Genomic DNA, 27,590 nt, shown 5'->3' with positions numbered 1-27,590 from the left:
ACCAGTTGGCTCAGAGGAGACCGTTTCTCCAAAGATCTGAGTGCCAAATGCAAGTGGGAATGGTAATTTATAGTTGTCAGCTTCCATATCTGTGGGGTTTTTCGTGTGCATGGCAGGGCAAGAAGAACCCAGAAAAGGGGTCTCCAAGCTAGAGACCAGAGCTTGTTTTAGTTCCATCGGTCATCTTGTGGCGTAAAACTTTATTCATTTTCCCAACACTCCCTAGGAGGCATTGCATTTAGAATATTAATGCTTGTTGGTATGGTATTCTTTTTATATGTCATTCATAGATGCCACTGCATATGCCAGAAAAATAGGACAAAATTTTGCTGAGACATTCCAAATAATTTCTCATTGTATCAGACCTCTGGCTTGACCTCTGAACTTGCCCTGCCATTCCATTATTACCACCCCCTCAGCAGGAAGCAGTTAAGATTATTGTCCCAATTCCTAATGGCAGTGTGGAGTCACATGTTCAAAGGGGGAATATGATAGGAAAAAAAAGGATTCAGTAAACAGAGAGGGAAAGGTTAGGACCCAAGGTGCCTGGGTAGGGGAAAACATACTTTGGAACAATGCTGGGAGCATCTGACCACAGCAAACCTCCTCAGGCGTAAGGTTCCTTTTAAGAATGTAACAGACACTACCTACTCCACTTCAGGTTTCCCTCAGGAATTGGACAATCCAGCTCCTAGAGCTATCAAGCCAGTAAGTTGGAAGGAACAGGAGGAAAGATAGGGGGGCTGACCAGAATCTTACAAATTTCTGTGCCTTATGGCTAAAATAACCTGTTATTATTGGAAGATAAACCTGTGAGGAGAGCCAACACTTGCTGAGTATGTTTGTGACTTCAAACATAAAGGAAATATAAATGAAAATGGAATCAACTTAGAAGAGGGATTGTGAGGAGAGGATTCATCTTCAGAAATAACAAATAAGAGCTGTGCTTTATTTATGTATAGTTGCAGGTACAACCTATTGGATATTTACAACCCACACCCCCTCCACCCACCACAATGGAGTCCCAAACCTTTAGACGCTTCACTTCCTGGTTCTTCCCCTCTCTGTTTCGCAGGCTGCATGTGCCAAAGAACAAGGGAGGAGGGACTGAAAGTGTCTGCAACTCCTTAGGCAATTTACTTTCATAAATCGTCTGCTGTAAGTGCCCTCAGTGTGCCTTTTGGTCAGACACTTGCTCTTGAAAGGACGTCGATTAAAGCCTTGCTTCAGATGCTCCCAAGTCTCCATGTCCCTCCTTCGATTGGGTCGGTGAGCCTATTTCTCAGTGTATCTGTGATATTAAGATTACATGGGAGAGGCAGGAAAAAAAATGTCTACAAAGGCTCTTTACAGGATTAATAAGAAAATGGTGACGAAAAGGAAATTTATTTCATGAAATTTGGGAGACTAACTCGGTCCTGATAAAGCCAATGCAGAGCTGTGTGGGACGTTGGTGCCATTACCATAGTGAGGCTCTGGCGACCTCCAGGCAAGGACAGTGAGGCACCTGTGATGACTGGTTACACAGTGGAGGTCAAGCTGTGTAACTTGGGGTAGGAGCAGCAGAGTGGGAACAAGCCTGTGTTCTTCCTATTACCCAGTGGATAGTGTCAACTGTCACTTTTATACGGCCAATTGCTATGATGATCTGTTTTGAAGCTGGATGGAGTTCATTATATAATATCCTACCTTTTTGCATACATTTGAAATTTTCCATAAACACTTTTTCATGGATGTTTTTAAAAGGTCAAAATATATAGTGGTCTACACAAACTCTTAAGTAAAATATCTGGTACAAAGAAACCATATTTTACAAACATCTTAAGTGTGTTCTAAGCATTCAGACTTAGATGAGAACTGTTTCAATTTTTCTTTTTATTATAACATGAACTAAATTTAAGAAATTAGTCTTTTGACTTTATTTCCCAGAGTTGTTAGATCTAAATGACAGTATAACTCATTATGAAAATATACTGAAAAGTACAAGAGCTGATGTAAAATGGTAATTAAGGTTCCAGGTATCAAGGGATTAGAGTAAGTGAAGAATGAAACTGGTCAGGCAGTAGTCTGACAGACACAGGATGCGCTGGTTTAGCATGGTGCCATCAAGGAATAGGAAGACCATCAAATGTGTGGTGGTAAGTCACAGTGTGAGAAACATTGCCTCAGGCAACTTCCTACCCTCTTTTTTTTTTTTTTTTTTTTGTAAATTAGTTTTTCTTCATTTAGTAACTTAGGTTTCTCTTTTAACATTTTAAAATTAAGTCATCAAACAGGAGTCATTTTTACAGGTAAGGTAAATCACAGGATAATGTATTAGGAAAATTTTGTTCCTTTTTAAATCAAAAAGCCTTCAGATGGTCAGGGATTGATGGAGTGGGAATGACAAATGTACATTTCAGATTTTCATCACCAATGAAAAAATACAGCATTTTTATAGACTTAAAACTGTCAGTGCATTTAGATTTTGGTGAAGGAAAATTTAAAATACCTCTATAATAATACAATGTTAATAGAAATTGGCCATGTACTGAGGTCATTTTAGTGAGCTACCATCATGTAAATATAAGAAAAGTAATTTCTTGGTCCAAATCAGTGAAACTTTAAAAAAGATTGTCTCTAGAGAACATTTTTTGAGAACAATGTTTTTTCAGACACATTCTGATACTCAAATTAACTTTATAACACAATTATAGATTAACCTTTTAATTACATTTTTCTTAAAAAGCTGTGAGATTTCCATTTCTTCGGGAGACATTTTCACCACTGTGTTGTTCAATTCCACAGGTTAAGTTTTCTTCATTATTACTAAGAACTTCATACATGTTAGACAGATTGCCATTCATTGCTTTTTCATCTTGTCGAAAAGACACAGGGAGACTTGCTAGAGTAAAGCTGACATCTTTAAAGGCATGCAACAAGAATATTCCCACAATGATTGTAAAGAAGCCACTCAAAGTACCAATGACATCATCAACAGGCATATCTTGCCACTCCTTAAAAAGAATAGCTGAACAAGTTAAAACTGATGCTGTAAAGAATACATAATATATTGGAGTCACAATGGAAGTGTTGAATATATCCAGAGCCCTGTTCAGGTAATTAATCTGTGTGCTTACACAGACTATAAGGCTCAGCAGCAGAATCCAGGCCAGGGGATGTCGCAGCACAGGCTTTCCAGCAAACAGCTCTTTGATAGCAATGCCCAGGCCCTTAACACAGGAGACTGAAAATGCTCCAATTACAGAGCAGATTGTTATGTACACAAGAATGTTTGTCCGTCCATGGCGAGGTCCCACCACGAAGATTAAGATCAATGACACAATGACCACAAGTGTTGCAAAGACCACAAAACCTGGAGGAGGCAAGAAAAGGCTTATTTTAGTAATGGTGTAAGTATTAAAAGAAACCCCTGAGAATCCAAAACTCAATACAAAGGAGAAAAGGTGTGTCCCTAAAATAAGTATTAGATTTCTTTTGCTACCCTAGCAAAAGCACACTCATAAAAATTTAGTTAAATGTATACACTGGAAGCACCATAACGTGCTTCATATTCACAAATTGTTATACCACTAACATTTTTAACATAGTATCTTAGGCCCCATGATAATTAGACCATAGGAAACATCAGAATGATTCACAGCCACCTATTCTAGAAGATCTTACTACTTCCTACCCACTGGAATGCTCTAATTCCAAGAATGGAAATAATCAGAAACTAGTGGAGAGAAATTATGAGATGATCTTGAATACTCAACAATTTATAGATGCTGAAAAGAACAGCAGTTATAAAGTTCATCCTAAAAGGAGTAAATTTTTTAAATATTTAGAGACAATATTTAGAGACAAACACTGGGGTAAACAGCAAATCAATAAGAGAATCTGAAAAGTATTGTCAGGGTTCTCATTGAATATGGAGAACTGAACTTAGCAAACAACTGTGTAGCACCATGGGCCAGGCACTTTTCTCAGAAATTTGCACTGATTAATTCATTTAATCCTCACAACTACCCAATAATATCAATACTATCATCTGCATTTTAAGATGAGGAAATTGAGCAGTCACTCCTTAAACTCTGCTAATAAATAAATAGTAATAGGATTCTTAAAGAAGCAAATGTACAAAAACAAGAACAGGTAAAGGAGATGACAGTAACATTATGGAAGCCAAAAAGCAGAAGATAACTCATAACTGCTAAAGCATATCCACGAAAGCTGAATCCCACATCAGCAGTGATCAAAGACTAGAATGTAACTCAGTTTGCAGCACAGAACTTTCCAAAGATACAATGTATCTCTGGAAGTGGGGTTAAGGGGAGACTGAGAAACAGGAGGCCTAGCTGAAAGTCTATTAAATTATGATCCCAGAATCCCTGCTCAGTTCTGAACATCTGAGTGACTGTTCTTCCTTCCACAGTGAACTGGAGGACTCTGGGCCAGTTGAGTATGAAGGTACCACACTAACACAGAACTTTAGGGTAAGGTAAATGTCTATGCCATGGACTCCCCCTGTCCCACTCAACTCCCAGGACTCAGGCAGCCAAGGAGGAGACTTTGCTGGGGATTTGACAAGCCCAACATTCAGAAGGCAGCCAAGGATCACCAGGAGAGGCACCAAAACAAACAGAAAAAAACAATGGTGAAATACCAGAGAAGCAACCAGAACTTGAAGGGGCAAAATTGGAGAAAAAGGTAAGGTCCACACTCATCTCTCTGCTTTCTCCTTTGCAATGACTGCCAGTTCTAGAGTAGGGAGTAAGGATGGGCATAAAGGCCAGCAGAAAGTGGTGACTTGAGGCATGTGGAAGTTTCAGTAGACTAGGCAAAAATAAACCTTGGAATTTTGGGCTGCCTAAGCAGCTAGGACACAATGGACCAAGATTCCAGAAAGGAAGGAACTGAAGACAAGTGAGCCCAAATTTCTATGTGCAACTCCCCTTAAGGCATTTGTAGGCACAGAAGCTGCACGTGCCTAGGTTAGAGAAGCCAAGTGGACAGCCTGGTGAAAAAGCAAGAGAGCTGAGTGAAGAGGCCTGCAATCTTGGAATGCTAACACAGACACTGCCATTCAAAGTTCACCAAGGTGGAAGGTCCAAGTAAACATCCCAGGCTATCAGCTGAGAGAAAAGGACTTTGATCAAGAATATAAGCAAAATGGAAAGACACCAGCCTCTAAAAAGATAGAAGCAACACTTTAAGTTAAAAGTAATCTGTACTTGTATCTGCCCGACAGAAGAAATTTAGGTTCTCTCTGAAGGAATAAAACATCATTTAGAGCCTTTACACTTTTTAATATTGTATGTCCAGCATTTAACTGGAACTGCCAAAAGACAAAACTAAATGACTGAAAACAAAAGAAAAAATGGAGCCCACAAATAATCTTGACGTTGAAGTTTGCAGAAAAACTTTAAAATAACCAGGACTCTCTGAGGACTTGCTGCTTACCACCATGCATGTAGTTGACCATACATATATGTGAAATGTTGAGAGAGTGAATTTTGTGTTGTGTTTTTTTGGCACACACACACACCAAAGAATAAAAGCAAGCTCTTGGAAATTAAACATGAAATAGCACAAATAAAAAGTCAAAGAGCTGTAAGACAAAACTGAGGATATCTCCCCGGACACAGAGCTAAAAGGAAAAATGGTAAAAACAGGGAAAATATATATAAGAAAAGTCATGGTACAATCAAGGAAGTCCAATCAACAGAAGAATAAGAATTTCACAAAGAGAAAACAAAGAAAATTAAAGGACAAACTGATTTCCTAGAGTGAGATACACATTTCCAGATTTAAAAAAAATCCATCAAGTATCTGGGACAATGGATAAAACTGGCCCACAGCTAGGTACATCAGTGGAAAATTTCAGATGACAAGAGCAAAGACGACATCCTGAAGGTTTCTAAAGATAAAAGATGGGTCACATATTAAAGATAAAGAATCAACTGTGTTTGATTTCTTAGCAGCAACACTGGAAGTGAGAAGACAATGAGGTCACATAGATTAAAGGCATTTTTATATATACAAAGTCTCAAAAAGTCTCATCTCTTCTGTGCCTTTCTTCTCTCCTACAACAGTGGTTCCAACCAAAATGAAGGAGTAAAACCAGGATTCAGAGCCAAGAAAAAATAGAAAGTGGAGGGGATCCTCTACAATGCTGATGAAGGAAAATCTAGAATGACGAATGTGCTAGCACCCTCAAGATACCAGTCTAGACTAAGGCCAAAAGAGTCTCTGGCAGAGATTTCCAGAAGAGATGAAACTGCAGAATACCTAATGTGTTTGAAATTTCTGAGGGGAGAATTAAGACCACCGGAGAAAAGCTTCAAGATGGACTGATATATTCACAGAAAAGTTATCAAACAATATACTTATTAGTAAAGGAGAAGAAATCACAACATATCATATGTCTAAACTGGGAATAAAAGTTATGTAGTGATTATAAATAAATCACTTACACGGAACTAAGTACATTCAACAGGTAGTAGATATAACAGATGATGCCTAAAGCCAAAGAGACTAGCAGCAATATAAGCACGTTATTTATAGACAAAGAGTTAAAAGAACAAAATAAACAAGGGTTTAGGGGCTGACAGGGGAGGAAAATGACCACTATTTTTCATAATAAGCTATGTAGAACAATTTGTCTCTTTACATGCACATAACATTTTAGTTAAAATAAAAACTAAATAAAAAAGCAAACTAGTAAGACTGATACAGCTTTTATTATTTCTTACCTGGATCTCCTAGCTTGTGAGACATTTCATTTAGAGTCTCGATCTCCTCTTCTTTTGGAGCATGAATGACCATAACTGTAGATCCTAGAATACTTAGCAACCATCCAATTTTCCCATGAAGATTAAGTCTTTCATTTAGAAAGTATGAAGAAAGAATGGCACTAAAATGGTGGAGAGGAGTGTGGAATATTAAAATAATCACACTTTTCTCATATTTAAATATCAACACAACTCAGAATTTTAAGTTATTAAAAAACTAAAACACTGTGAACTTGTAAAGATTCTGGCTTTCAGACAAAGCTAAAATGAAAGTTTCCAGAGAAACACTGGTTTCATCATACACTAAACCAGCATAGTTACCGTATTTCTACTGTAGAAAATATGAAACTTACAATAAATGGAGCTGTGGCACAAATTTATAGCATTTTTATAGCATTTTATAGCATTTATAGCCTAAGAATATAAGTCCAAACCCAAATTTTATACTTAAAATTGGCTCAACTTTATTTATCCATACTGGTTGATGCATACTTCCTATGTGTTCGTGTAATAATTTGTCTATTAATTAAATCATCAAGTTTAAAAATTTTTTGATGTTTATTTGATAAAGAGACAGAGCATGAATGGGGAAGGGGCAGAGAGTGAGGGAGACACAGAATCCAAAGCAGGCTCCAGGTTCTGAGCTGTCAGCAGAGCCCAACACGGGGCTCAAATCCATGAGCTGTGAGATCAAGACCTGAGCCAAAGTCGGATGCTTAACCCACTGAGCCACCCAGGTACCCCTAAGTTATCAAATTTTAATACATTATAGCCAGTTTAATCCAAATCTAAAAATATATATAATGTAAACCTATAAATATAATGGTATAATATACAGAAAATTCAGGGTAAAAGACAATGTACCATAATATATCATTATATATTACATAGTATCTTAAAAAATTATGTAATTTACATAATATCAATTTATATATATATATATACAGACTATCTTGGGGGAGAAAAATTAAAAGAAAACTTATTAATCAACTTTGAGAATAGTAGCCCAAATCCAACTTCAACTATTAGGGGCTAAGCTAATTAGCTATTGGGGCTAAGCATTAAGATAACAAAAAGGACAAATCTTGGACTGCTCCAAATGAGTACCCCGAATCAGGCTTCAGAGGCACATAATCTTGCACCAAATCACTGATTTTCTGTAGTAGGTATAAAAACTGATTTATCATCAACCATCATCTATCAAAGTGTACATGTCTCAAATGATAAATGTTCCAACAAGTCCAACTTGAAATTTTAAAAAATTGTAATAAAAGTAGAACTATCATTGGCTCTGAATACAAGCAAGAAAAGCATAGATGCATTTTCTCTCCCAAATCGACAGCATGCCTATGCACGAAAGATAACCCTTTAAAAGCAAATTAATACACAGCTTAAAAAAAGTTCTCAAGATTGTTTAAATATAAATTATTCTGAGCATGTATAATTAGATGGTACTGAATACTTCATGGACTAAAATACCGACTGCTGTTTCTACATATGAAATGTAGTGTCCTTACCTTACTAGGACGCTGAGAGCTCCTAACGGAGTCACTAGGGTGGCTGGTGCAAAGGCATATGCAGCAAAGTTGACCACCTCACCTGCTCCCACTTGGGAGATAGACAACAAAAGAAACTCAGGAACAAATCACTCAAAATGGAAATGCCTGCATTTTGTTTTCATTTAGAGTTGACCCATGAACTGAACAGGAGTTTAAACTTTGTCCACTTACATGTACATTTTAACCACTGTAGGTGTATTCTGTATGATCTTAATATTTTCTCTAGTTTATTAAGAATACAACGTATGATACCTATCACATACAAAATATATGCTAATTAACTATGTTGTTGGTTAAGACTTCTGGTCAATAGCACACTAGTAGTAAAATTTTTAGGGAGTCCAAAGTTATTTGTAGACTGTCAACTGCACAGGGGGTTGGTGCCACTAACTCCCATGTTGTTGAAGGGTCACACACACACACACACACACACATAATAATGTACTATTTATATGTTATGTACTATATATATAATATATATTATATATGTATATATATTATGTACGATTTCAATTGTATTTAGCAATTTATTTTCTCCCAGCTATTCATAAAGGTTCTTCTGTAAATTATCAACACTAAAGTTCCAACTAATTAGAAACAAATCTGTAATTTTAACTGGAAGAGACCTAATTTATGCTTACAGATTTTTTAAAATAAAATTTTAATAGATACCTATATCCTATGACAACAAACACAAATCAATTAAAAGCAGCTAAAACTGGTGTAAAAGCACTTCTCCCAAGTCTTTTTCACTAGCTTTTTCTTTTTTTAAAACCCAACTCTTATATTCGAAGGACATCCTTAGGTACCTACAATGTTCCAGATGCTGTTGTAGGCTCAGGAAATGCAGCAGTGAGCAAACAAAGATACTGTTCTCCTAAAATTTACATTTTGTGAGGGAAAACAGGCAAAATAAAGGTCAAGTGATTAGCCACGCAGTGTAGAAAAACAAAGTGACAGAAAGGAATGGAGTGCTGCTGAGGGCAGGATCGTGGTGCCAAACATGGGCACTCTGATAGGAAACTTTTAGACAGTCTGGTCTGAAGTGAAATATTTACCTGCAGTTATCCAGGGGGGAGAATGTCCCAGTCAGGGAGTACAGCAAAAAAACCCTCTGACTCAAGGCAATGTCTGGCATGTCTGAACAGCAAGGAAGGCAGGACAGCTCCAATAGAATGAGCAAGGGGAGAGTAGCCCAGGAGTCAGAGGTAGCCAGGGCCATATGGCACAAGTCCTTTGTGAGTCCTGACAAGGATTTCATCTAAATTGAAAGGCCACTGGGGAATCTTATGCAAGGGAAGGATGTGATCTTATAGAAAAAGATCACTCATGGCTACTGTTTTCCAAAATGGTTATACCAAATTTCACTTAGTAGAGTAACAGAGCTCCCTTTGTCCCACTTGGTGGTACTGTCAGATTTAGAAGTTTGCTAATCTGTTAATGGGGAATGGGATTATTTTATTATTCTTCCAATTTGCATTTCCCCTTTTCATGTGTTGGACAAAGGAAATCTTTTAATGGAGAAGCTGGTGAACTTTTTTTTCCTGTCTGCCAGTAAATCTATTTGTTTTCTCTTACTGATTTGAGGTAAGTTTTTATATATTTTGGATGTAAATCTTCTGTGGGTTAAAAATTGCCCTAGGCAGGAGAGTCTTTGACAAGGTGGAGGGGAGTGAATCCAGAACACAGATGGAGGGGCTAGCCTAAGCAGGAGGAGGACGTTTTTCTTTGTAACGAGAAAAAGGGATGAGAAAGAAGGTAAGATTTCAGATTTGGTGTGGGAAATGGAGGCAGTTCTTAATGGCTTTTATGATCTCTCTGAAGTAGAAGGCCTACCACTATTTGAGAGTGTGGAAGCCAGTGGAGTTGGAAGAGGAAAATAGAAGGTTTAAAACAGACTCACTGATATTTCTTTTTAAGTTTATTTATTTATTTTGAGAGAGAGAGACAGACAGACAGACAGACACTCCCAAGCAGGCTCTGTGCTGTCAACACAGCTCAACGGGGGGAACTGTGAGATAATGACCTGAGCCAAAATCAAGAGTCAGATGCTTAACCAACTGAGCCAGCCAAGTGCTCCTTATTTTATTTTTTAATGTATATGTATTTGCAACCCCCCTCTCCCCCAAGACTCACTGATTTTTAGGGCAATTGAAACTATGCTGCATGACACCGTAACAGTTGATGTATGTCATTATACGTTTCTCCAAACCCACAGAATGTACATCAAGAGTGAACCCTAATGTAAATTATGGACTTCGGGTGATTGTTATGTGTCAGTGTAGGTTCATCAACCGTAGAAAGTGCACCACTCTGATGAGGGGTACTGATAATGGGAGAGGCTATAAATGTGTATGGGCTGGGAGCATATGGGAAATCTGTCCCTTCTCCTCAATACTGCTTTAAACCTAAAACTGCTCTAGGTTAACTAAACAACAACCAGAAAAAAAATAAAAATAAAAATTTCCCTAGGCATGTAATAGAGTGTGCTAAAAAAAAGCCCTGGAACTGGAGGAGTTTCAGAATATTGGAAAGTCACAAGGACATGATGAAATGGAACTAGTGGCAAAGAGGTGCTATCTGGAAAAAGAGGAATGTGAAAAAATTAATAAGAGTTTTTATCCAAGGTAAAGCAAGTGCCAAAAGAAAACATCACAATAAAGTTACAACAGCTAAAAGCTGAGGCAATATCAAAGAATAGCTTTGTAAATGAAATCATTTCACGAATCAAAGTTACATGAGAAAGTCCCATCAAAGGAACAAATATTGATAAGCTATTGTTTGGAATACTTTTGTATTGTTTTGTATCAACCCTTTTTTCCACAGTGTTGACAATTTGATATCCATGAGATATCAACTTAATATTTAGTAATATTTTGAGTTAAATCAGCAAAATATTACAACCATTTTTTTTGCCACATTCTGTAATTTGCCTTGTCATTCTTTTAAACTCTTGATAGTGCTTCCTACAACTTGCTTGAGAAATGTTATTTTTTAATTTTAATTCCAGTATAGTTAACATACAGTGTTGTTAGTTTCAGGTGTTCAATATACTGATTTGACAATTCTATACATTATTCACTGCTCATCTTTAAAGTGTACCTTAAAAAATTTTTTTTATTTTTTAGAAAGAGCGCAAGAGTGGGAGAGAGGGGCAGAGGGAGAGAGAAGAGAGCCACAGAGCTTGATCCCACAACTCCAGGACCATGACCTGAGCCGAAATCAAGACCAGGACGCTCAACGGACTGAACCACCCAGGCACCCCTTAAGTGTACTCTGAATACCCTTCACCTATTTCACCCATCTCTTATATGGGAGATCTTTCTTTAAATTCTTTATCCTTCAAATTCTTTAGTGTTCTCTTTCACATTTAAGTTTATAAACCACCTGAAGTTTTTATGTATGGAGGTAGAAATCAAATCTTATTTTTTTCCATATGGATTGTTACAATAATATATACTGAAAAGCACATTTCTCTATTTCAATATCATCTTTGCAATAAATATACTGTTTTTGGGTTTTAGGGTTCGCCATTCTTTTCTATTGGTCTATTTTGGCACAGTACCATACTCAGTGTAGCTTCATAATAAATCTTAATACCTAGTAGAGTAAATCCTTTCACCTTTTCTTAAGAATATCTTTGCTTTAGGGGCACCTGGGTAGCTCAGTTGGTTAAACAGCCTTCGGCTCAGGTCATCATCTCATAGTTCCTAAGTTTGATCCCTGCACTGGGCTCTGTGCTGACAGCTCGGAGCCTGGAGCCTGCTTTAGATTCTGTCTCTCCCTCTCTCTCTGCCCCTCCCCCGCTCACATTCTGTCTCGCAAAAATAAACATTAAAAAAAAAAAAAGAGTATTTCTGCTTTACTTGGACTTCTGTATTACCATTCAAATAAAAAAAAATTTTTTTTTTCCTAACGTTTATTTATTTTTGAGACAGAGAGCATGAACGGGGGAGGGGCAGAGAGAGAGTGAGACACAGAATCTGAAACAGGCTCCAGGCTCTGAGCTGTCAGCACTGAGCCCGACGCAGGGCTTGAACTCACAGACTGTGAGATCATGACCTGAGCTGAAGTCAGACGCTTAACCGACTGAGCCACCCAGGCGCCCCTCAAATTTTTAAATCAACTTACCATGTAGCACATAAGCACATAGGTTTTAAAAGGAATAGCACTTAACCTGTCACTATGGAGAGGAATGTTGACTTTCCAATAAGGAATCCTTCAATCCATGAAAATAATATATCCTTGTATTTGTCTTTTTCTCAATAAGATTTCATTTTTTCCATCAGTATCTTTCTCATCTTTTGTTAGATTTAGAATGAAATAATTCTTGTTTTTAAGAATTCTATGCAAATGACACCATTTTAACATTTCATTTTCTAATTGTTGCTGATAATACAGAAACACAGCTAAGTTTTGTATGTTGACTTCGTAACCCAACACCACTTTGCTAAATCTTAATTTTATAATTTATCTGTATATAATTTGGAATTTTTATACCCACAATCATACAATCAGTAAATAATAAGTTTATATATTTCTTTCTATTTCCACCCCTTTGCCTTACTGCATTTATTATGAAATTCTTTCAGGATATTGAAGGAGTAACGAGAAGTCATTTGTTTGTTTCCAGTTTCAAAAAGAAAGCCTTCAATATTTCATTTTGGTGCTTATTTTGATTGTTCTGGTTTCACTGGTCTTGAAATGACTTATTTGAAATGGTTTTTTAGTTATGAATAGTTGCTGAATAAAAATTCGGTAAACTGAAATGATGCTTTTTCTGAATTTATTAACATCATTAATTACAGTGATTGGTTTTCCAAAGTTATGCCAACTTTACCCCCCTAAAATAAATCTAGTTTGTTCATAATTTATTTAGGATTTTTGCATATATGTTCACAAATGAGACTAGACTATTTTTCCTTTCTTATACAGAGTCAAGTTTTGGTATTAGGATTATACTAGATTTTTAAGAAGAGTAGGGGAATGTATACCGTTTTTTCTATTATTAGGAAATTACTCAATTGCAATTATTTCTTTTAAAAATAGGGGCGCCTGGGTGGCTCAGTTGGTTAAGCATCTGACTTCCGCTCAGGTCATAATCTTGCAGTCCCTGAGTTCAAGCCCCACGTCGGGCTCTGTGCAGACAGCTCAGAGCCTGGAGCCTGCTTCAGATTCTGTGTCTTCCTCTCTCTGCCCCTCCCCTGCTTGCACTCTGTCTCTCTCAAAAATAAACATTAAAAAAATTTAAATAAATAAATATATAAATAAATAAATAAATAAAAATGACCACAGAACTTGCCAATGAAACCATCTGGGCCCAGGGCTTAATATATGCAAAGGTTTTAAAACTATAGACCCAATTGTACTAAGTTAGTAGAAATCTGCGTATTTTATCCAAGTTCTTATATTTACTGAGATAAAACTGTTCAAACATCCTGTTGGTATCTACAAAACTCTAGTTACATTACCAGCTATTCTGCCTTCTCTATTTCTCCATCAGTTTCAACAAAAGGTTTATCAATTTCATTTAGATCATAAACCCAAATGTTGGTTTTAATACCTTTTGTTTTCTATTTAATTTTAGCTCTTCTCTTTACTTCCTTCTACATTTTCTTTTTTTCTTGAACTAGATGCCTCACCTTTATTTTTAATTATATTTATTTAAAACTGTAAATTTTAATAACTTCAGTAATAGTCCACAAGTTATGATATTTTGCATTGGGCACCAATATACTATTTTCTAATTTGAACATATTTTCTATTTTCATTCTGACTTCTTTAAACCATGGAGTACATAGTGTATTTCTAAACTTTCACACATAGGGATTTTTATGTATTCTTTTTGTTACTGATTTCTAAGGTAATTATAATGATCTATGAAAACACTCCATTAAATCCTTTGAAAACTTTAAGACTGGCTTTATGGTCTAGCAAATAGTCCATTTGTATAAATATTCTTTCCATATGCCCTTGAAAACAATGTAGATCAATGACATGTCCAAAAAGTTTGTTAAATTTGCTCTTCAAATGTTCTATAGACTTAACAATTTTACTCTGCTTACCCTATGAGAGTGTTATATTAATATTTCACCATATGGTGTTGGATTTGTCTATTTCCCCTGTTCCTGTGTCAACTTCTGCTTTTAATATTTCAAGGCTATATTATTAAATAAAGTTAGAACTGTTAAAGCTTCCTGAGAAGTTGAACCTTTTATCTTTATGCTTTGAATTATATTTTACCTAGCATACTTTCTTCAGGTGTTTTTCCATCTTTCTCTTTCAGCCATTCTATATCCTTGTTTTACAAGTGCATCTTGTAAAAGACATGTAGTTAATTTTTATTTGTTTTTATAATTCCAATACAATAATCTTGTCCTGGTTTCCATTCTTAGCAGCACCTGACTCTGACGCTTATTAGCCCAATTCAAAAGTTCACTCTCTCTCCTACCTACCTGCTCTGAAGTCTGCAATTACATCTAGAGCAGAAGTGTCTTCAGCTTATCATTCTGAGCTTTATGCCTTTCTCTGATCTTGGCTAGGTAATTCATTACATGTTGGATCTTTCATGTTTTTAAGAGTTTATATTCTATCCAACCTTTTAACTTGTTTTCAGCAAATCTTATCAGTTCATCTTCAAAACAAAATCCAGTATTCTACCACTTCTTAACACGCTCACTGCAACTCCCTTGGGTCCATGCCATCACCACCTCTTACCTGATTATTTCAATAACCTCCCACCTGGTTTTCTTGCTTCTTCCCCTATGTGGTCTATTCCTCAACACAGCAGCCTGAGAGACCTTATTAAAACCTAAGGCATATCATGTCACCCCTTTGCTCAAAAGTCTCCAGTGACTTCCCACACATTAAAGTCAGAGTCATTTCTGTGATGTACAAGACCCACCCTCATTACTTCCCTGAACTTATCCCCTGCTACTTCCCCCACATTCACTCTCTTGCTGTTCTTGCCTCTTTAATGTTACCTGAGGCTTTAATAATCCAGTGCTGCATTAATAAAGCACTCCAAAATGTGGCAGTTTAAAAGACAAGCCATATTTTCTAATAGTCAAGATCTCATGGTTTCTCATAACTTCTATTGGTCAAGACTTCAGAAAGGGATCAACAGGTACTTCTCACTCAGGGTTTTTCAAGAAGTTTATAGTCAAAGATATAAGCTGGGGCTGCAGTCATCAGAAGGCTGGATTTCCCTCAGTAAGCAACCCAAGCAATCAAGGCAAAGCCACAGGCTTTTGGTGACTTGGCCTCAGAAGCCACACATTACAACTTCTTTTGCATCCTATCACCACACTGGGCCAGCACTAATTCAGTGTGAGAGGATTATACAAAAGTGTAAATACCAGGGGGCAAAAATCATTCTGAGCTATCACACTTCAAAAGGTCAGATTTGCTTCACCTCATAGCCTTAATATTTACTGTTTCCTCCTGCTTAAAACATTCCTCCCCCAAATATCCATATGGCTAGCCCCCTCATTTCCTTTACATCTTTTATCCATCTATCCTTCACATCCCTTCCCTATCTTACTCCTAGCAAATGTTAGCATTTGTCACTAACACACACATTTTAATTTCTTCATCTTGTTTATTATTATTTGTCTTCCATCTAGAATGTTAAGTCTTATGTGCATAAGGATTTTTCTGTTTGTTTCAACAGTTTATCTCTAGCGCCTACAACACCTGGCATACAAGAAACAATCAGTATTTGTTGAATGAATAGTCAAATCAGTCTCTTTGTTATTTCAACTGCTCTTAAACTTATAAGAACATTTACATAATTTAATCCTGAATACTTTGAAGGCTCAGTGAATTAAATATCATTTTTATGTACTTTTTAAAAATGTTTATTTTTGAGAGAGCGAGAGCGAGAGAGAGAGAGAGAGAGAGCAAGCAGAAGAGGGGCAGAGAGGGAGACAGAATCTGAAGCAGGTTCCAGGCTCTGAGCTGTCAGCATAGAGCCTGAGGCAGGGCTCGAACTCAACGGGCCAGGAGATCATGACCTGAGCCAAAGTCGGACGCTTAACCGACTGAGCCACCCAGGCGCCCCTCTATGCACTTTTTTAAAGGTAATCATCAAAATAAGCATGGACACTCTTATCAAATGGATACCTGTTTTCCAATTTGGAATGAAAGTCAATGAAGGAGGAGGAATTAAAAATGGGATGTTTTCTACAATCTTTTTTTTTTTTTTTAAGTTTATTTATTTATTTTGAGAGAGAGAAAGAGTGCGCAAGGAGGAGTGGGGCAGAGAGAATTCCAAGCAGGCTCCACACTGTTGGAGTAGAGTCAACAATCCCACCAACTATGAGATTACAACCTGAGCTGAAAACAAGAGTCAGATGCTTAGCCAACTGAGCCACCCATGTGCCCCTCTATGATCTTTTACTATCAAATTTATCTTCTTAAACTGAGAATTTAAAAAAACACAGGTATATTAAACATGTTTTAATCAGACAGGTAAAAGAAAGTCTTCTCATTCAAATTAAACTATTAAACTGCTTGCTAAATGACTTTTACTGGCTTAAGTTTTACATATTTTGAGTACTGTTCATTAAAGAACAAGAATTTAAGGGGTGCCTGGGTGGCTCGGTCAGTTAAGCATTCAACTTTGGCTCAGGTCACGATCTTGTGGTTTGTTGAGTTCAAGCCCCGCATTGGGCTCTGTGCTGACAGCTTGGAATCTGGAGTCTGCTTCAGATTCTGTGTCTCCGTCTCTCTCTGCCCCTCCCCCACTCACACTCTGTCTCAAAAAAAACCCCAAAAAACACTAAAAAATTTTTTAAATAAAAATGAAGAATTTAATTAGTTTTAAAATGTGCTAGTAATATGAAGCTGTACTAGTATATGCAAATATTTTAATATACAATTATATTTTCTTGAAATGTTCTCTATACATACTTGATAGCAATCCAGCCCACCACAACCATTCTTTAAGATATGCATGGCCACCTTGACCTGTGAATGAAAAAATATTTCACTTTTTGGGAAGATTATCAGACTCTTATAAATTTATGACAACTATTAGCTATGACAGATTTTAAAACATCTTATTTGTTGATGATTATTACTTTGAATAAAGGTTCCATCATGATTTCTTAGATAATATTTTTATGATTTTCTTAGAAAAGAGGATGAGGATAATGAAAATGTTACAATTTTTAGGTTTGCACTATACTACAAACCTCATTCCTTGAGTGAAGTAATTAAATTAATCCTTATATTCAGTCCATACTTCATTCTTTTGTTTCGTGAACTCAGCTTCAATAAACCAAGTAAAGAAAATGAACCAGTAAGTAGTAGTCCAGCTTCAAATGAATTAGTCTGAAAGTGGATAAGCCATACAGGTGTGGGTTAGCCCCATTTATGAGGCAGTTACCTTGGAGAAAGGGGTCTTATATTGACCATACATAAAAAGTTAAGCATTATTCACAGTCTGGGGCTGCTAGGATATTCACCCTCCGTTTCTACTTGACTTTCTTCCCAATAAAAATAATAAAACCAGGAAGCAACTGGTACTTAAGCCATTGTCCAAAAGAAAAAGCCAATGCAAATGAACTCTTTGATAAACATATCCATCATGGACAATGCAAGTACCTGTCTTAGGACAAGAATGAGGAATATACTTGTTCACGCAGTATATGCCAATACTCTCTCCTTTGTCCACTAACCTCTAATAGAGGCTACTATTTTAAGATGGTTTGACTAGCTCTGGCCATAAAGATGGCACAGGAAAGAGGGAGAAGGTGTTTTGTTTTGTTTACTACCAAAGCAGGTCTTCCTGTGAGGTCAGAACCAGACCTAGAACTAAAGCAGAGACTGAGTGATGAAACACGGCCAGGATGCAACATAATGCTGTTGTGAATGCGCCAAAGTCAGAGTGGGGTTCAATCATAACGAGTATCCCCCAAGATCTTGCCTTCAGTAAGATTCTGATTCTATTCATAAACCCTTATTTCCTTCTCTGCAGAAATATCAAAATTTTAAGATAAGACTGGATGCTAATAGGGCACTGGTCCTTATTTCCACTTTGAAAGTAACTATAGGAGTGAACAGCTAGCTTATTAATGACATTGTCTCACTTTTATTTTTCTCATTACAAAGTAACTGATGTTTGATTCTCTATAAACATTTACCAGGCTTGCATAGTTCAAAGTTTCAAATATACTAACTAGGAATTAAGATGTGGTCATCTACCATCAAGAACCTGAGTAAACAAGCATACACAGATATCATTTCAGTCACATAGGGCATAGCCTACCTGCTCTCATGGAGCCTTTCCTGGCAAGGCGCAGAAGACCTTTTTTTTTCAAAATGAAACTCCCACCAATGAAAATGCTGGAGCTCATAGCCAATCCCAAACCAATGTAAAAGTCATATTTTCCACGCCCCTGGATCATTTCGTTTGTTACTGAAGTTCTTTAAATCACACTGATTACAAAACAGAGAAACTGCTGGTGCTAGAGGCAGGGTTATGCAGTCTTCAAATCTAAACAATGCAAAACAAGACAAGATTTTCAGAGAATGATAGTGATAGTCCAAATGCAACTCAAAAATTTACTCCATTTCTCTTCTCATAAAGGAATATTTTCATTACTACTATTGATAATATATTTACTATTTATAATTTATCACTAATGTAATTATCTCTCTTCCAGTTATGGCAAAAGATAGGATCATGATATAAAGCCATACTAAAAAATCAAACTCATGGAATCAGGGAACAGACTGGTGGCTACCAGAGCCAGGGATAGAGGAGTGACAGATATGGGTATAACATAAAGAAGTCTGGGGGTATAATGTACAGCATGGTGACTACAGTTAAAAATACTGTGTTGTACATTTGAAAGTAACTAAGATCTTAAAAGTTCTCATCACAAGAAAAAATTTATAATTATGTGAAGTGATAAATGTTAACTGAATTTATTGTGATCATTTTATAACATATACATATATGTAATCATTATGTTGTATACCTTAAGCTAATATAATGTTATATGTCAGGGATAACTCAATAAAACTGAAAAAAATTATGGGAATGCAAGCTGGTGCAGCCACTCTGGAAAACAGTATGGAGGTTCCTCAAAAAACTAAAAACAGAATTACCCTACAACCCAGCAATTGCACTACTAGGCATTTATCCATGAGATACAGGTGTGCTGCCTTGAAGGGACACATGCACCCCAATGTTTATAGCAGCACTATCAACAATAGCTAAAGTATGGAAAGAGCCCAAATGTCCATCAATGGATGAATGGATAAAGATGTGTATATATATATATATTTATCTACCACATGTATGTATACACACACACACACACACACACACACACACACACACACACACACAATGGAGTATTACTTGGCAATCAAAAAGAATGAAATCTTGCCATTTGCAACTACGTGGATAGAACTGGAGGGTATTATGCTAAGTGAAATTAGTCAGAGAAAGACAAAAATCGTATGACTTCACTCATTTGAGGACTTTAAGAGACAAAACAGATGAGCATAAGGGAAGGAAAACAAAAATAATATAAAAACGGGGGGGGGGGACAAAACAGAAGAGACTCATAAATATGGAGAACAAACTGAGGGTTACTGGAGGGGTTGTGGGAGGGGGGATGGGCTAAATGGCTAAGGGGCACTAAGGACTCTACTCCTGAAATCATTGTTGCAGTATATGCTAACTACTTTGGATGTAAATTTTAAAAAATAAAAAAACAAAAAAACCAGACCTCATCTGAACAGGCAAGACAGCCAGAGATTGTATACCATGTGCATGGTACTATCTATGCAAAATAAGGTAGAGGAATATCTGTAGGTTAAATAAATACTGTTGAAGCAGTAAGAAAAAAAAAAAAAAAAGAAAAACAATACACTAAATTTAAAAATTTAAATTAATTTTATAAACTCTAGTTTCATATTTAAATAATGGTTCCAGTCTTAATTGACAGTCCAAAGTAACAAAACTTTGCTGTTAAGAAAAAATATTCTACAGAATGAAAATAAATCATAAAAATATACAAATTTAGTTCATAAATACATTTACCAGTTTCACAACATGTCCTTTTTAAATAATCTACACAGAGAAACTCAAAATTTTCTCACCCATACACTTTCTTCTTTGAAATCTATGTAGATATAAACAGATGGTTATTTATTTGTTATTTAGCCTTTTTGGGGGTGTGTAGAAAGAAAACAGCTTCCACATTATTTTGTTAGCAGAGGATGATCATTCTAACAGACAGATGTTTGCCATAGTGCAAGTGTGATACTGATGGACTTTTTGGAGAACATGAGGGCCATGGACCTAGAGGGCTCAAACCCTAAGACCAGACAGGGAGCAGAGGCTTATCAAAGACATTTCAAATGTCACTCATGAACTCTGCTAACAAATGAACTAAAGCAAAGTGCAGAAAGTAGAGGGAAAGATATTACTCAGCAAGAAGGTTTATGATTAGTTATAACTTACTGCCAGCCCAACTTTCTGGTAGGTCTTGAGATTTTTTGTCCCACAAATTAACTACTGAGTTCCAGAACTAATCTACAATTCAGTCAGGATCCTCACTCATTAACCCTTGCCCACTAGCCAACTTTTTCCATTGTTCAGGTTATGAGATTCTGGCTTTTAGCAAAAGCATCATAACTCTAACCACCTAACCCCTCAATTGCTTTATCCATTCACTCAAACAGTATTTACCAAACATAAGCATTAAGCATTATGCTAAGCTCTATGCATAAAATGGTGATAGCTAAATTTTAGTCTTCCATGGGAGACAAACAAAAGACAGTTAAATAATGGGTGATAATGTTCTGTAATAATGGTAAAAAGGGGCCAAAGGGGCCAGTGTTTAGATTTGCCTGTTGAGTCACATTATGGTTCCCAGAACCCTTCATAAGAACAGTCCTTCCCAACCCATTGATTTGGGGCTTGGCTCCGTGGCTTATGCTGGCCAATGGGGGAAAGGTGTAAGTGACAGGAGTGCCAGTTCCAAGTCTAGACCTAAAGAGGACCTTTATATTTCTGCTTGCCCCTTTGCACCCTGCCATCACCCTGTGCACAGCCAAACACAGAGTCATCCCTGCTGACTTAATGAACCATGAGTATGATCATAAATAAACGCTACATGCCACTAGGATAACTAACTTACACACCTAAACAGACTTACTACAGGTAAATATAAAATTCCCGTCAGATTTTTGAAAAACCAAAACTTGTCTGCAGAAATGGGGATCAGTGGTAAAGATGGGTGGCAGGCAGACAGGGGTTCATTGTATTATTCTACTGTATGTACTATGTATGTTTGGACGTTTCCATATTAAGGTTTTTTAAAACACATGTTGCAGTGCTCAAGAGCTGCAGAGATGTCAGGAGAGAAACAACTAACAAGTCCCAAAAGCAAAGTCACCCCACAATCTAGCATAAGATAATATTGAAACATGGAAAGAACATAAGACACTCAAGTCAGGGAGGTGCTCCGAGTTTTATAAGTATCAGTCACATACAATATGGATGAGATTAGCTGTCTAACTGAAACCTTTCCAGAACTGATCTTTCTCATAAGGATTTGGAGAAGTATCCCTAGTCCTCTGAATGCCACTCCTAAGGGAAAAAATGCATTGAGAAAGGTCCAAGGCAGGGAATTTGGAAGATTCAGTCCTGCCTCTAGCTGGGTGCATGACCTTGGTTGAGTCGCCACCTTAACAGAGACACATAAGAAAAGAAAGAAGCTAAAGAATCTATAAAGTTATTGATTTCCAAATTTCAAATAAACTATTGGTCTCTTTATGTGGTAGCCCCAAACTTCAACTTAACTTCAGCTTGCCTTTGGAATAATTCTGGACTGTGACAATCAGTTATGTACAGAGACATAAACATATGCAGGGAGGGGGGAGGCAGAAAATTTGGGAATAAAATGGTTAGCAGAAAGAATTACTTCTATAGACTGTAAGGGGGCCTCGGTGGCTCAGTGGGTTAAGCATCATCTTTGGCTCAGGTCATGATCTCGCAGTTCATGAGTCTGAGCCCCACGCTGGGCTCTGTGCTGACAGCTCAGAACCTGGAGCCCGCTTCAGATTCTGTCTCCCTCTCTCTGTCTCTCCCTAGCTCATGCTCTGTCTCTCTCGAAAATAAACATTAAAATATATATAGATTATAAAAAGATTATGACAACAAAAAAAGTGTGCTTAATGGTATTCCCAGCACACTCTAAATGACTCACTTAACCATGTTTATGACCCAGTCTTCCTCACTAGACTGCCAGATGCTGGGCTCCTACAGCTTCAAAATATGTCTTAATATCGGTTTTCTCAGTGAATATAGATGAATGGAATAATTATAATTGGCCCTAAAAATAAAGCTGTATCATTTAGATCAGCTTCCTAAAATGTAACAACTGTTTTTACAGTGTATAAACTTACGAACTGTAAAAAGTTGTCAAAGTATGCTGGGAAGTGATAGTGTTATATGTAAGTGAAAATGCAAAGGTAACAGTAAAAAGTCTGGGAAGATGGGAGTAAAGAAACCTAGCTACCAAACACACTTCAGCCCACTCTGCATTCCAATGAACAAGGATCACCTAATAGTCATCAAAGCACCCCCTAACTTAAAATCAGCTCCTTTAACCATTATCATCATGAAGCACTGTTCTTAATTATCATTCAAATTCTACCAAGGAAGTGACTACCTAAAGTTCTCTGGTCCACAAACCTCCCTTTTAAAAGTCTGAACAAGCTAATTTATAGTTTAAATATTCTGAAATCTATAAAATATAACTTTGTTACCTACATAGATGATACCCATAAACAAGTCAGGTTTAGCTACAGTTCCAATCCAATAGCTTCACAAATCCAAATTCAGACTTCACTTACATAAAGCTCATTTTTTAATTTTTTTATTTTAGAGAGAGACTGCAGGCACACTCACAAGCAGGTGAGAGGGACAAAGAGAAAGAGAGAGAGAGAGAGAGAGAGAGAGAGAGAGAGGGGGAGAGAGGGGGAGAGAGGGAGAGGGGGAGAGAGAGAGAGTACACCTTAAGCAGGCTCCATGCTCAATGCAGAGCCTGGCGTGGAGCTCGAATTCACGAACCCGCGAGATCATGACCTGAGCCGAGGTCAGACGCTTAACTGACTAAGCCACCCAGGTGCCCCTGAAATGGATTGTTTTATTCTTGAGCATACTATGAAGTAGGGCCAGGTTTAAAGACAGCTAAACAAGAAAACTTAGTATGTTTCACTTCCACTATGTTCTCAAATCAGAGATGACAAGCTTCAGGTGATAATGTGCCCATCCTACCTCTGACAGGGACCAGGTAGAAGGTCCCATCCCATTCTCCTCTCCTCTAGCTGTTATATTATTTATAGTGTGGTCATCTGTTCAGTAAACATATGCGGAGCAGCTCTAATATGCCAGATGTTGGGGTTATAAAGATGATTTGATCACAAGTCCCTGACCTCAAGGATTCCACAGCTGAGTAAAATGATCTGAAGTGACCCATTTTAATTTTAAGCACACTTTTAAAGGCTCTTAGAATTTCCAAATTGTTCTTTCTGAAGTTCAATTTTCAAAGGTGATTTTACTTTTATGAATATTTATAACATTAACTTTCATTAAATACAAGTTATGTTAAAAATGAAATAAATATATCTTAAAGAAAATAAAGTTTTGAAATTGGTCCACCTTCTTCTAAAATATGGAGAACATGTAACAGGAAAAGATGAGACTAGTATTCTACCATCTATAAGATAAGCTGATACTAAGATTTGCTTTGCAAAATGACTAACAGTAGGCAACACAATTACCAAAGTCATATACTTTTTAAAAATATACCAACAGAAGTACATTTACAGCTTTAAACTTGTCACAATATTTTTGACATTTCATTTTCACAAAACCTTGAAAGGTATGTGGTGAGGGCCCCATGAAGAGAAAACAGGTACAGAGATGTCAAGCAACTTCTCAAGAAATGGGTAGGTAGCAGAACCAGTGCTAGAATCCAGCCTTTTGCCTTTCCCACTGGAGTCTCCATTTAGACCCAGAGGTGGAACACAAGGAAGTAACAGCTCCAACCAGGCTGTCAGTGTAAATCATCATCTGCCCAATCTGCTCCTCCTTGTTTTCTGACCATGGCTTCACCATCCTCATTACCCAAACTGGATACAAGGGCCAAGAGTACCATATGGAGTATACCTTTGTGAAATACAGCCTCATATCTCCATGGCTCTCCCAATCCTCATTCAGCTTCAACAATGATGCTATCACACTGCTCTATAAAACACATCTGTGCTATCTCATTCTCCTGCTTAAAACCTTAGAATGGCTACCCAATGTTTACAAAAAGAAGTTCAAATTTTGTAATCCTCTAACACCTTTCACCATTTGTTCCCAACCTAACTTTTAAATCTTATTTCCCTATACTATAATTCACATACCCTATGATACACCAGAGGTCAATATACTGCTGTCATTCTTACCTACTCCTTCTCCTCCTCCATACCTTTGTTTATATTCTCCCTTCATCTTAAAAAAAAATTTATTTTTAATGTTTATTTTATTTTTGAGAGAGAGAGAGAGCATGAGCAGGGGAGGGGCAGAGAGGGAGACACAGAATCTGAAGCAGGCTCCAGGCTCTGAGCTGTGAGCACAGAGCCTGACGCAGAGCTCGAACTCACGAACTGTGAGATCATGACCTGAGCCGAGGTTGGACGCTTAACCTACTGAGCCACCCAGGCGCCCCTTCCCTTTCGTCTTTTAAGGTGCAAACTCAAAATGCACCTCCACAATGAAGCCCTGCTTGAATTCCACAAACCAGAGAAATCAATCTTTTCTGAATTCCTTGGCCTTTAAACCTACACTTCTCTTTGGACACTTTTCTAGCCTATATTATGGTTACTTATGTATATGACTTACATCCCCTTCATGGTGGCTTCTTGTGGACAGGTGCTTATCTCATTTAGTCAACCGACAAACATTGACATGAATATATACTATGTTCTAGGAATGGGAATATAGCAGTGAATAAAACAGACCAAAACCCTGCCCTCATGGAATTTACCTTGTGTTGGAGGTAGGGCAAGACAATTAAAAAAAATAATAATAAATAATAATATTATATTGGAAGGTGGTAAATACTATGGTTAAGGGCATTGAGGAGTTGGGTTGAGGGGATTCTGTTTGAACTAGTTTGGTTAAGAGGCCCAGTGGAGAAGATAACACTGAGTAAAGCCCTGAAAGAGACAGGAAAAGAACAAAGCTGAGAAAAAATGCAAAGGCATGGAGGTATGAACTGTTATGCAGCTTTCCAGGAAAAGAAAGGCCACTGTGGCTGACACTGAGTGAACAAGGGTAGGCAGGATACCACAGCAGGGTATTTTTATATAAAAGAAATATCCTGAAAACAAGCATAATTCTTTTTTATCATTTCCCTCTAAATAGTAATAGCTACTACTTACTGAACACCTATGAAGCACTGTTCCAGGTAACTGATACACATTATTTCTAATACATACAATGAGAAGAAGGTATCTTTATCCCCACCTTACAACTAAAGAAACCAAACCTCCAAGGGGTTAAATCACATGCAGAGGACCACACAGAAAGTTATACAGTCTGAAATGGAACCTAAGTGTCTACTAGACTCTACTTCTATATGGGCTGCCCACACTGAATGAAAACTAATATTAGAGTTCTTAATCTTTACTTCTGTTTGGTTTCCACTGATTTAACTTTTTCCAATCTCTTACTTTGCTAATTATTTTTAAAAAGTTTTCTTTAATGTTTATTTTTAAGAGAGTGAGAGCGAGCGGGGGAAGAGCAGAGAGAGCAAGAGACAGAATCTGAAGCGGGCTCCAGGTTCTGAGCTGTCAGCACAGAGCCCGATGCAGGGCTCAAACTCTCCAACGGTGAGATCACGACCTGAGCAAAGTCAGCCAACTTAACCGACTAAGCAACCCGGCTTCCCGCTAATTATTTTTAAAAACGGTACTTATAAATACTGCAGAACCTAAATCTCCAATCCAAATTTAGCAACATCAGTTATAAATTAAAATTTTAACTTACATGTAAGTTTAATATGGTCTCTCTTATGAAAAAAAAGGCTGGAAGAGGTCAGAGATGACTTATTCACTCTCATTTCCTTGTAAATAATACTCTTTATTCTCATTTAAAGTTTTAAACACTGGTAGAGTAGCTCCGGCCTGGAAAGAAGAAAATACATAAGTAAGCAAAAGGACTGAACAGTTACCAAACAGTTTCAAAAATTTGGCTACTAGCCTCCATACTCTTTTTACTTACCAACATGAAACCTACTCAACCAAGCATAAACAACATAGTACTTCAACAGATAGCTTACTGCAATGAAACAAAGATCTCTACTCTCCCATCTTACTTTTACTACTAAAAAAAAAAAAAAGTACTACCTAGGTATATGGTTTATAGAGAATTTCTAAAAACAGAAAACGTAGTCCTGTATTAAACGAATTGAAAAACCTAGTGAACAAATTAAAGAGACACAAAAACAAAACTAAACGTATACAGAGTTTTTATGAAAAGGAAGGAGGGATTAAATGACTTTATAAAAGTTAGGAAATTTAAAGTCATGTTCAATGGCTGACTTCTAAAACTTGTTCAACAGTCAGTTAATATCTCCGCAGCAGCTGAAACAATCTAAAACTCACAACAAAACGAAAGCTATGTGAATGAGCTGAATGAACTGGTGCCCCGACAGGGTCAAGCCAGATTTCCATAGAATTTAATAGCAACCCAATTCGCAGTGGGATTCCTTGAGGCAGGATAAGAGGAAAAGCCCTTCCATTTCACAACACACGTGTTCCCAGGGAAGAGAAAGGCGCCCCTGAAGGGCCCCTGCCAACCCAAGACCAGCAGATTCGACCACAGCCCCTTCGCCCTTGCTTGAAAGAAAAAATTAAAAACTGGCGACCTCACCCCAACTGGAAGCCGCCCATGGTCCCCTCCACTACCTGGCCCTGGTCACCTCCGCTCACACGCCCACACAGGCCACACGGGCCGCCCCTTCTTGAGCTCGCGCGGCCAGTGCCTTAGACGCTGTCCAGTAGGAGGTGAGAGCATCCAGGGCTGCAGCCGTGCGCGCCGCCTCCTCCATGGGGGAGCGCCGAGGGGAGCCTGCCCCGGATGACCCGCGACCGCCGCCGGGACCTAGAGCTGTAAGTAGCCGAGGAGAGCCTGGGCGCGGTCGAGTGACGCAAAAGGAGGCGCGCGCACGCG

General features: G+C 37.5%; 1 protein-coding gene across 2 annotated transcripts; it reads right to left on the bottom strand.

The window, feature by feature from the left end:
• Positions 1–1,856: 1,856 nt before the first annotated feature.
• NIPA2 (NIPA magnesium transporter 2) lies at positions 1,857–27,590 on the bottom strand. 2 transcript variants are annotated; one of them, XM_015085024.3, is made up of 7 exons: positions 27,291–27,590; positions 26,406–26,542; positions 18,609–18,836; positions 17,249–17,305; positions 8,294–8,384; positions 6,738–6,898; positions 1,857–3,355 (listed from the first exon to the last, which is right to left on the bottom strand). In XM_015085024.3, the coding sequence occupies exons 3-7, from the start codon at positions 18,745–18,747 to the stop codon at positions 2,721–2,723; spliced, it is 1,083 nt and encodes a 360-aa protein (XP_014940510.1). In that variant the 5' UTR covers positions 18,748–18,836; positions 26,406–26,542; positions 27,291–27,590; the 3' UTR covers positions 1,857–2,720. The 2 variants fall into 2 exon arrangements, with proteins under 2 accessions (XP_014940510.1, XP_014940509.1); XM_015085023.3 differs by having other exon boundaries at positions 27,326–27,590.

Source organism: Acinonyx jubatus, chromosome B3 (assembly GCF_027475565.1).
Source record: "Acinonyx jubatus isolate Ajub_Pintada_27869175 chromosome B3, VMU_Ajub_asm_v1.0, whole genome shotgun sequence".
In the NCBI taxonomy this organism is placed as follows: domain Eukaryota; kingdom Metazoa; phylum Chordata; class Mammalia; order Carnivora; family Felidae; genus Acinonyx; species Acinonyx jubatus.
The sequence above is the reverse complement of the archived record's forward strand: the minus strand, read 5'-3'. Positions and strand labels throughout refer to the sequence as shown.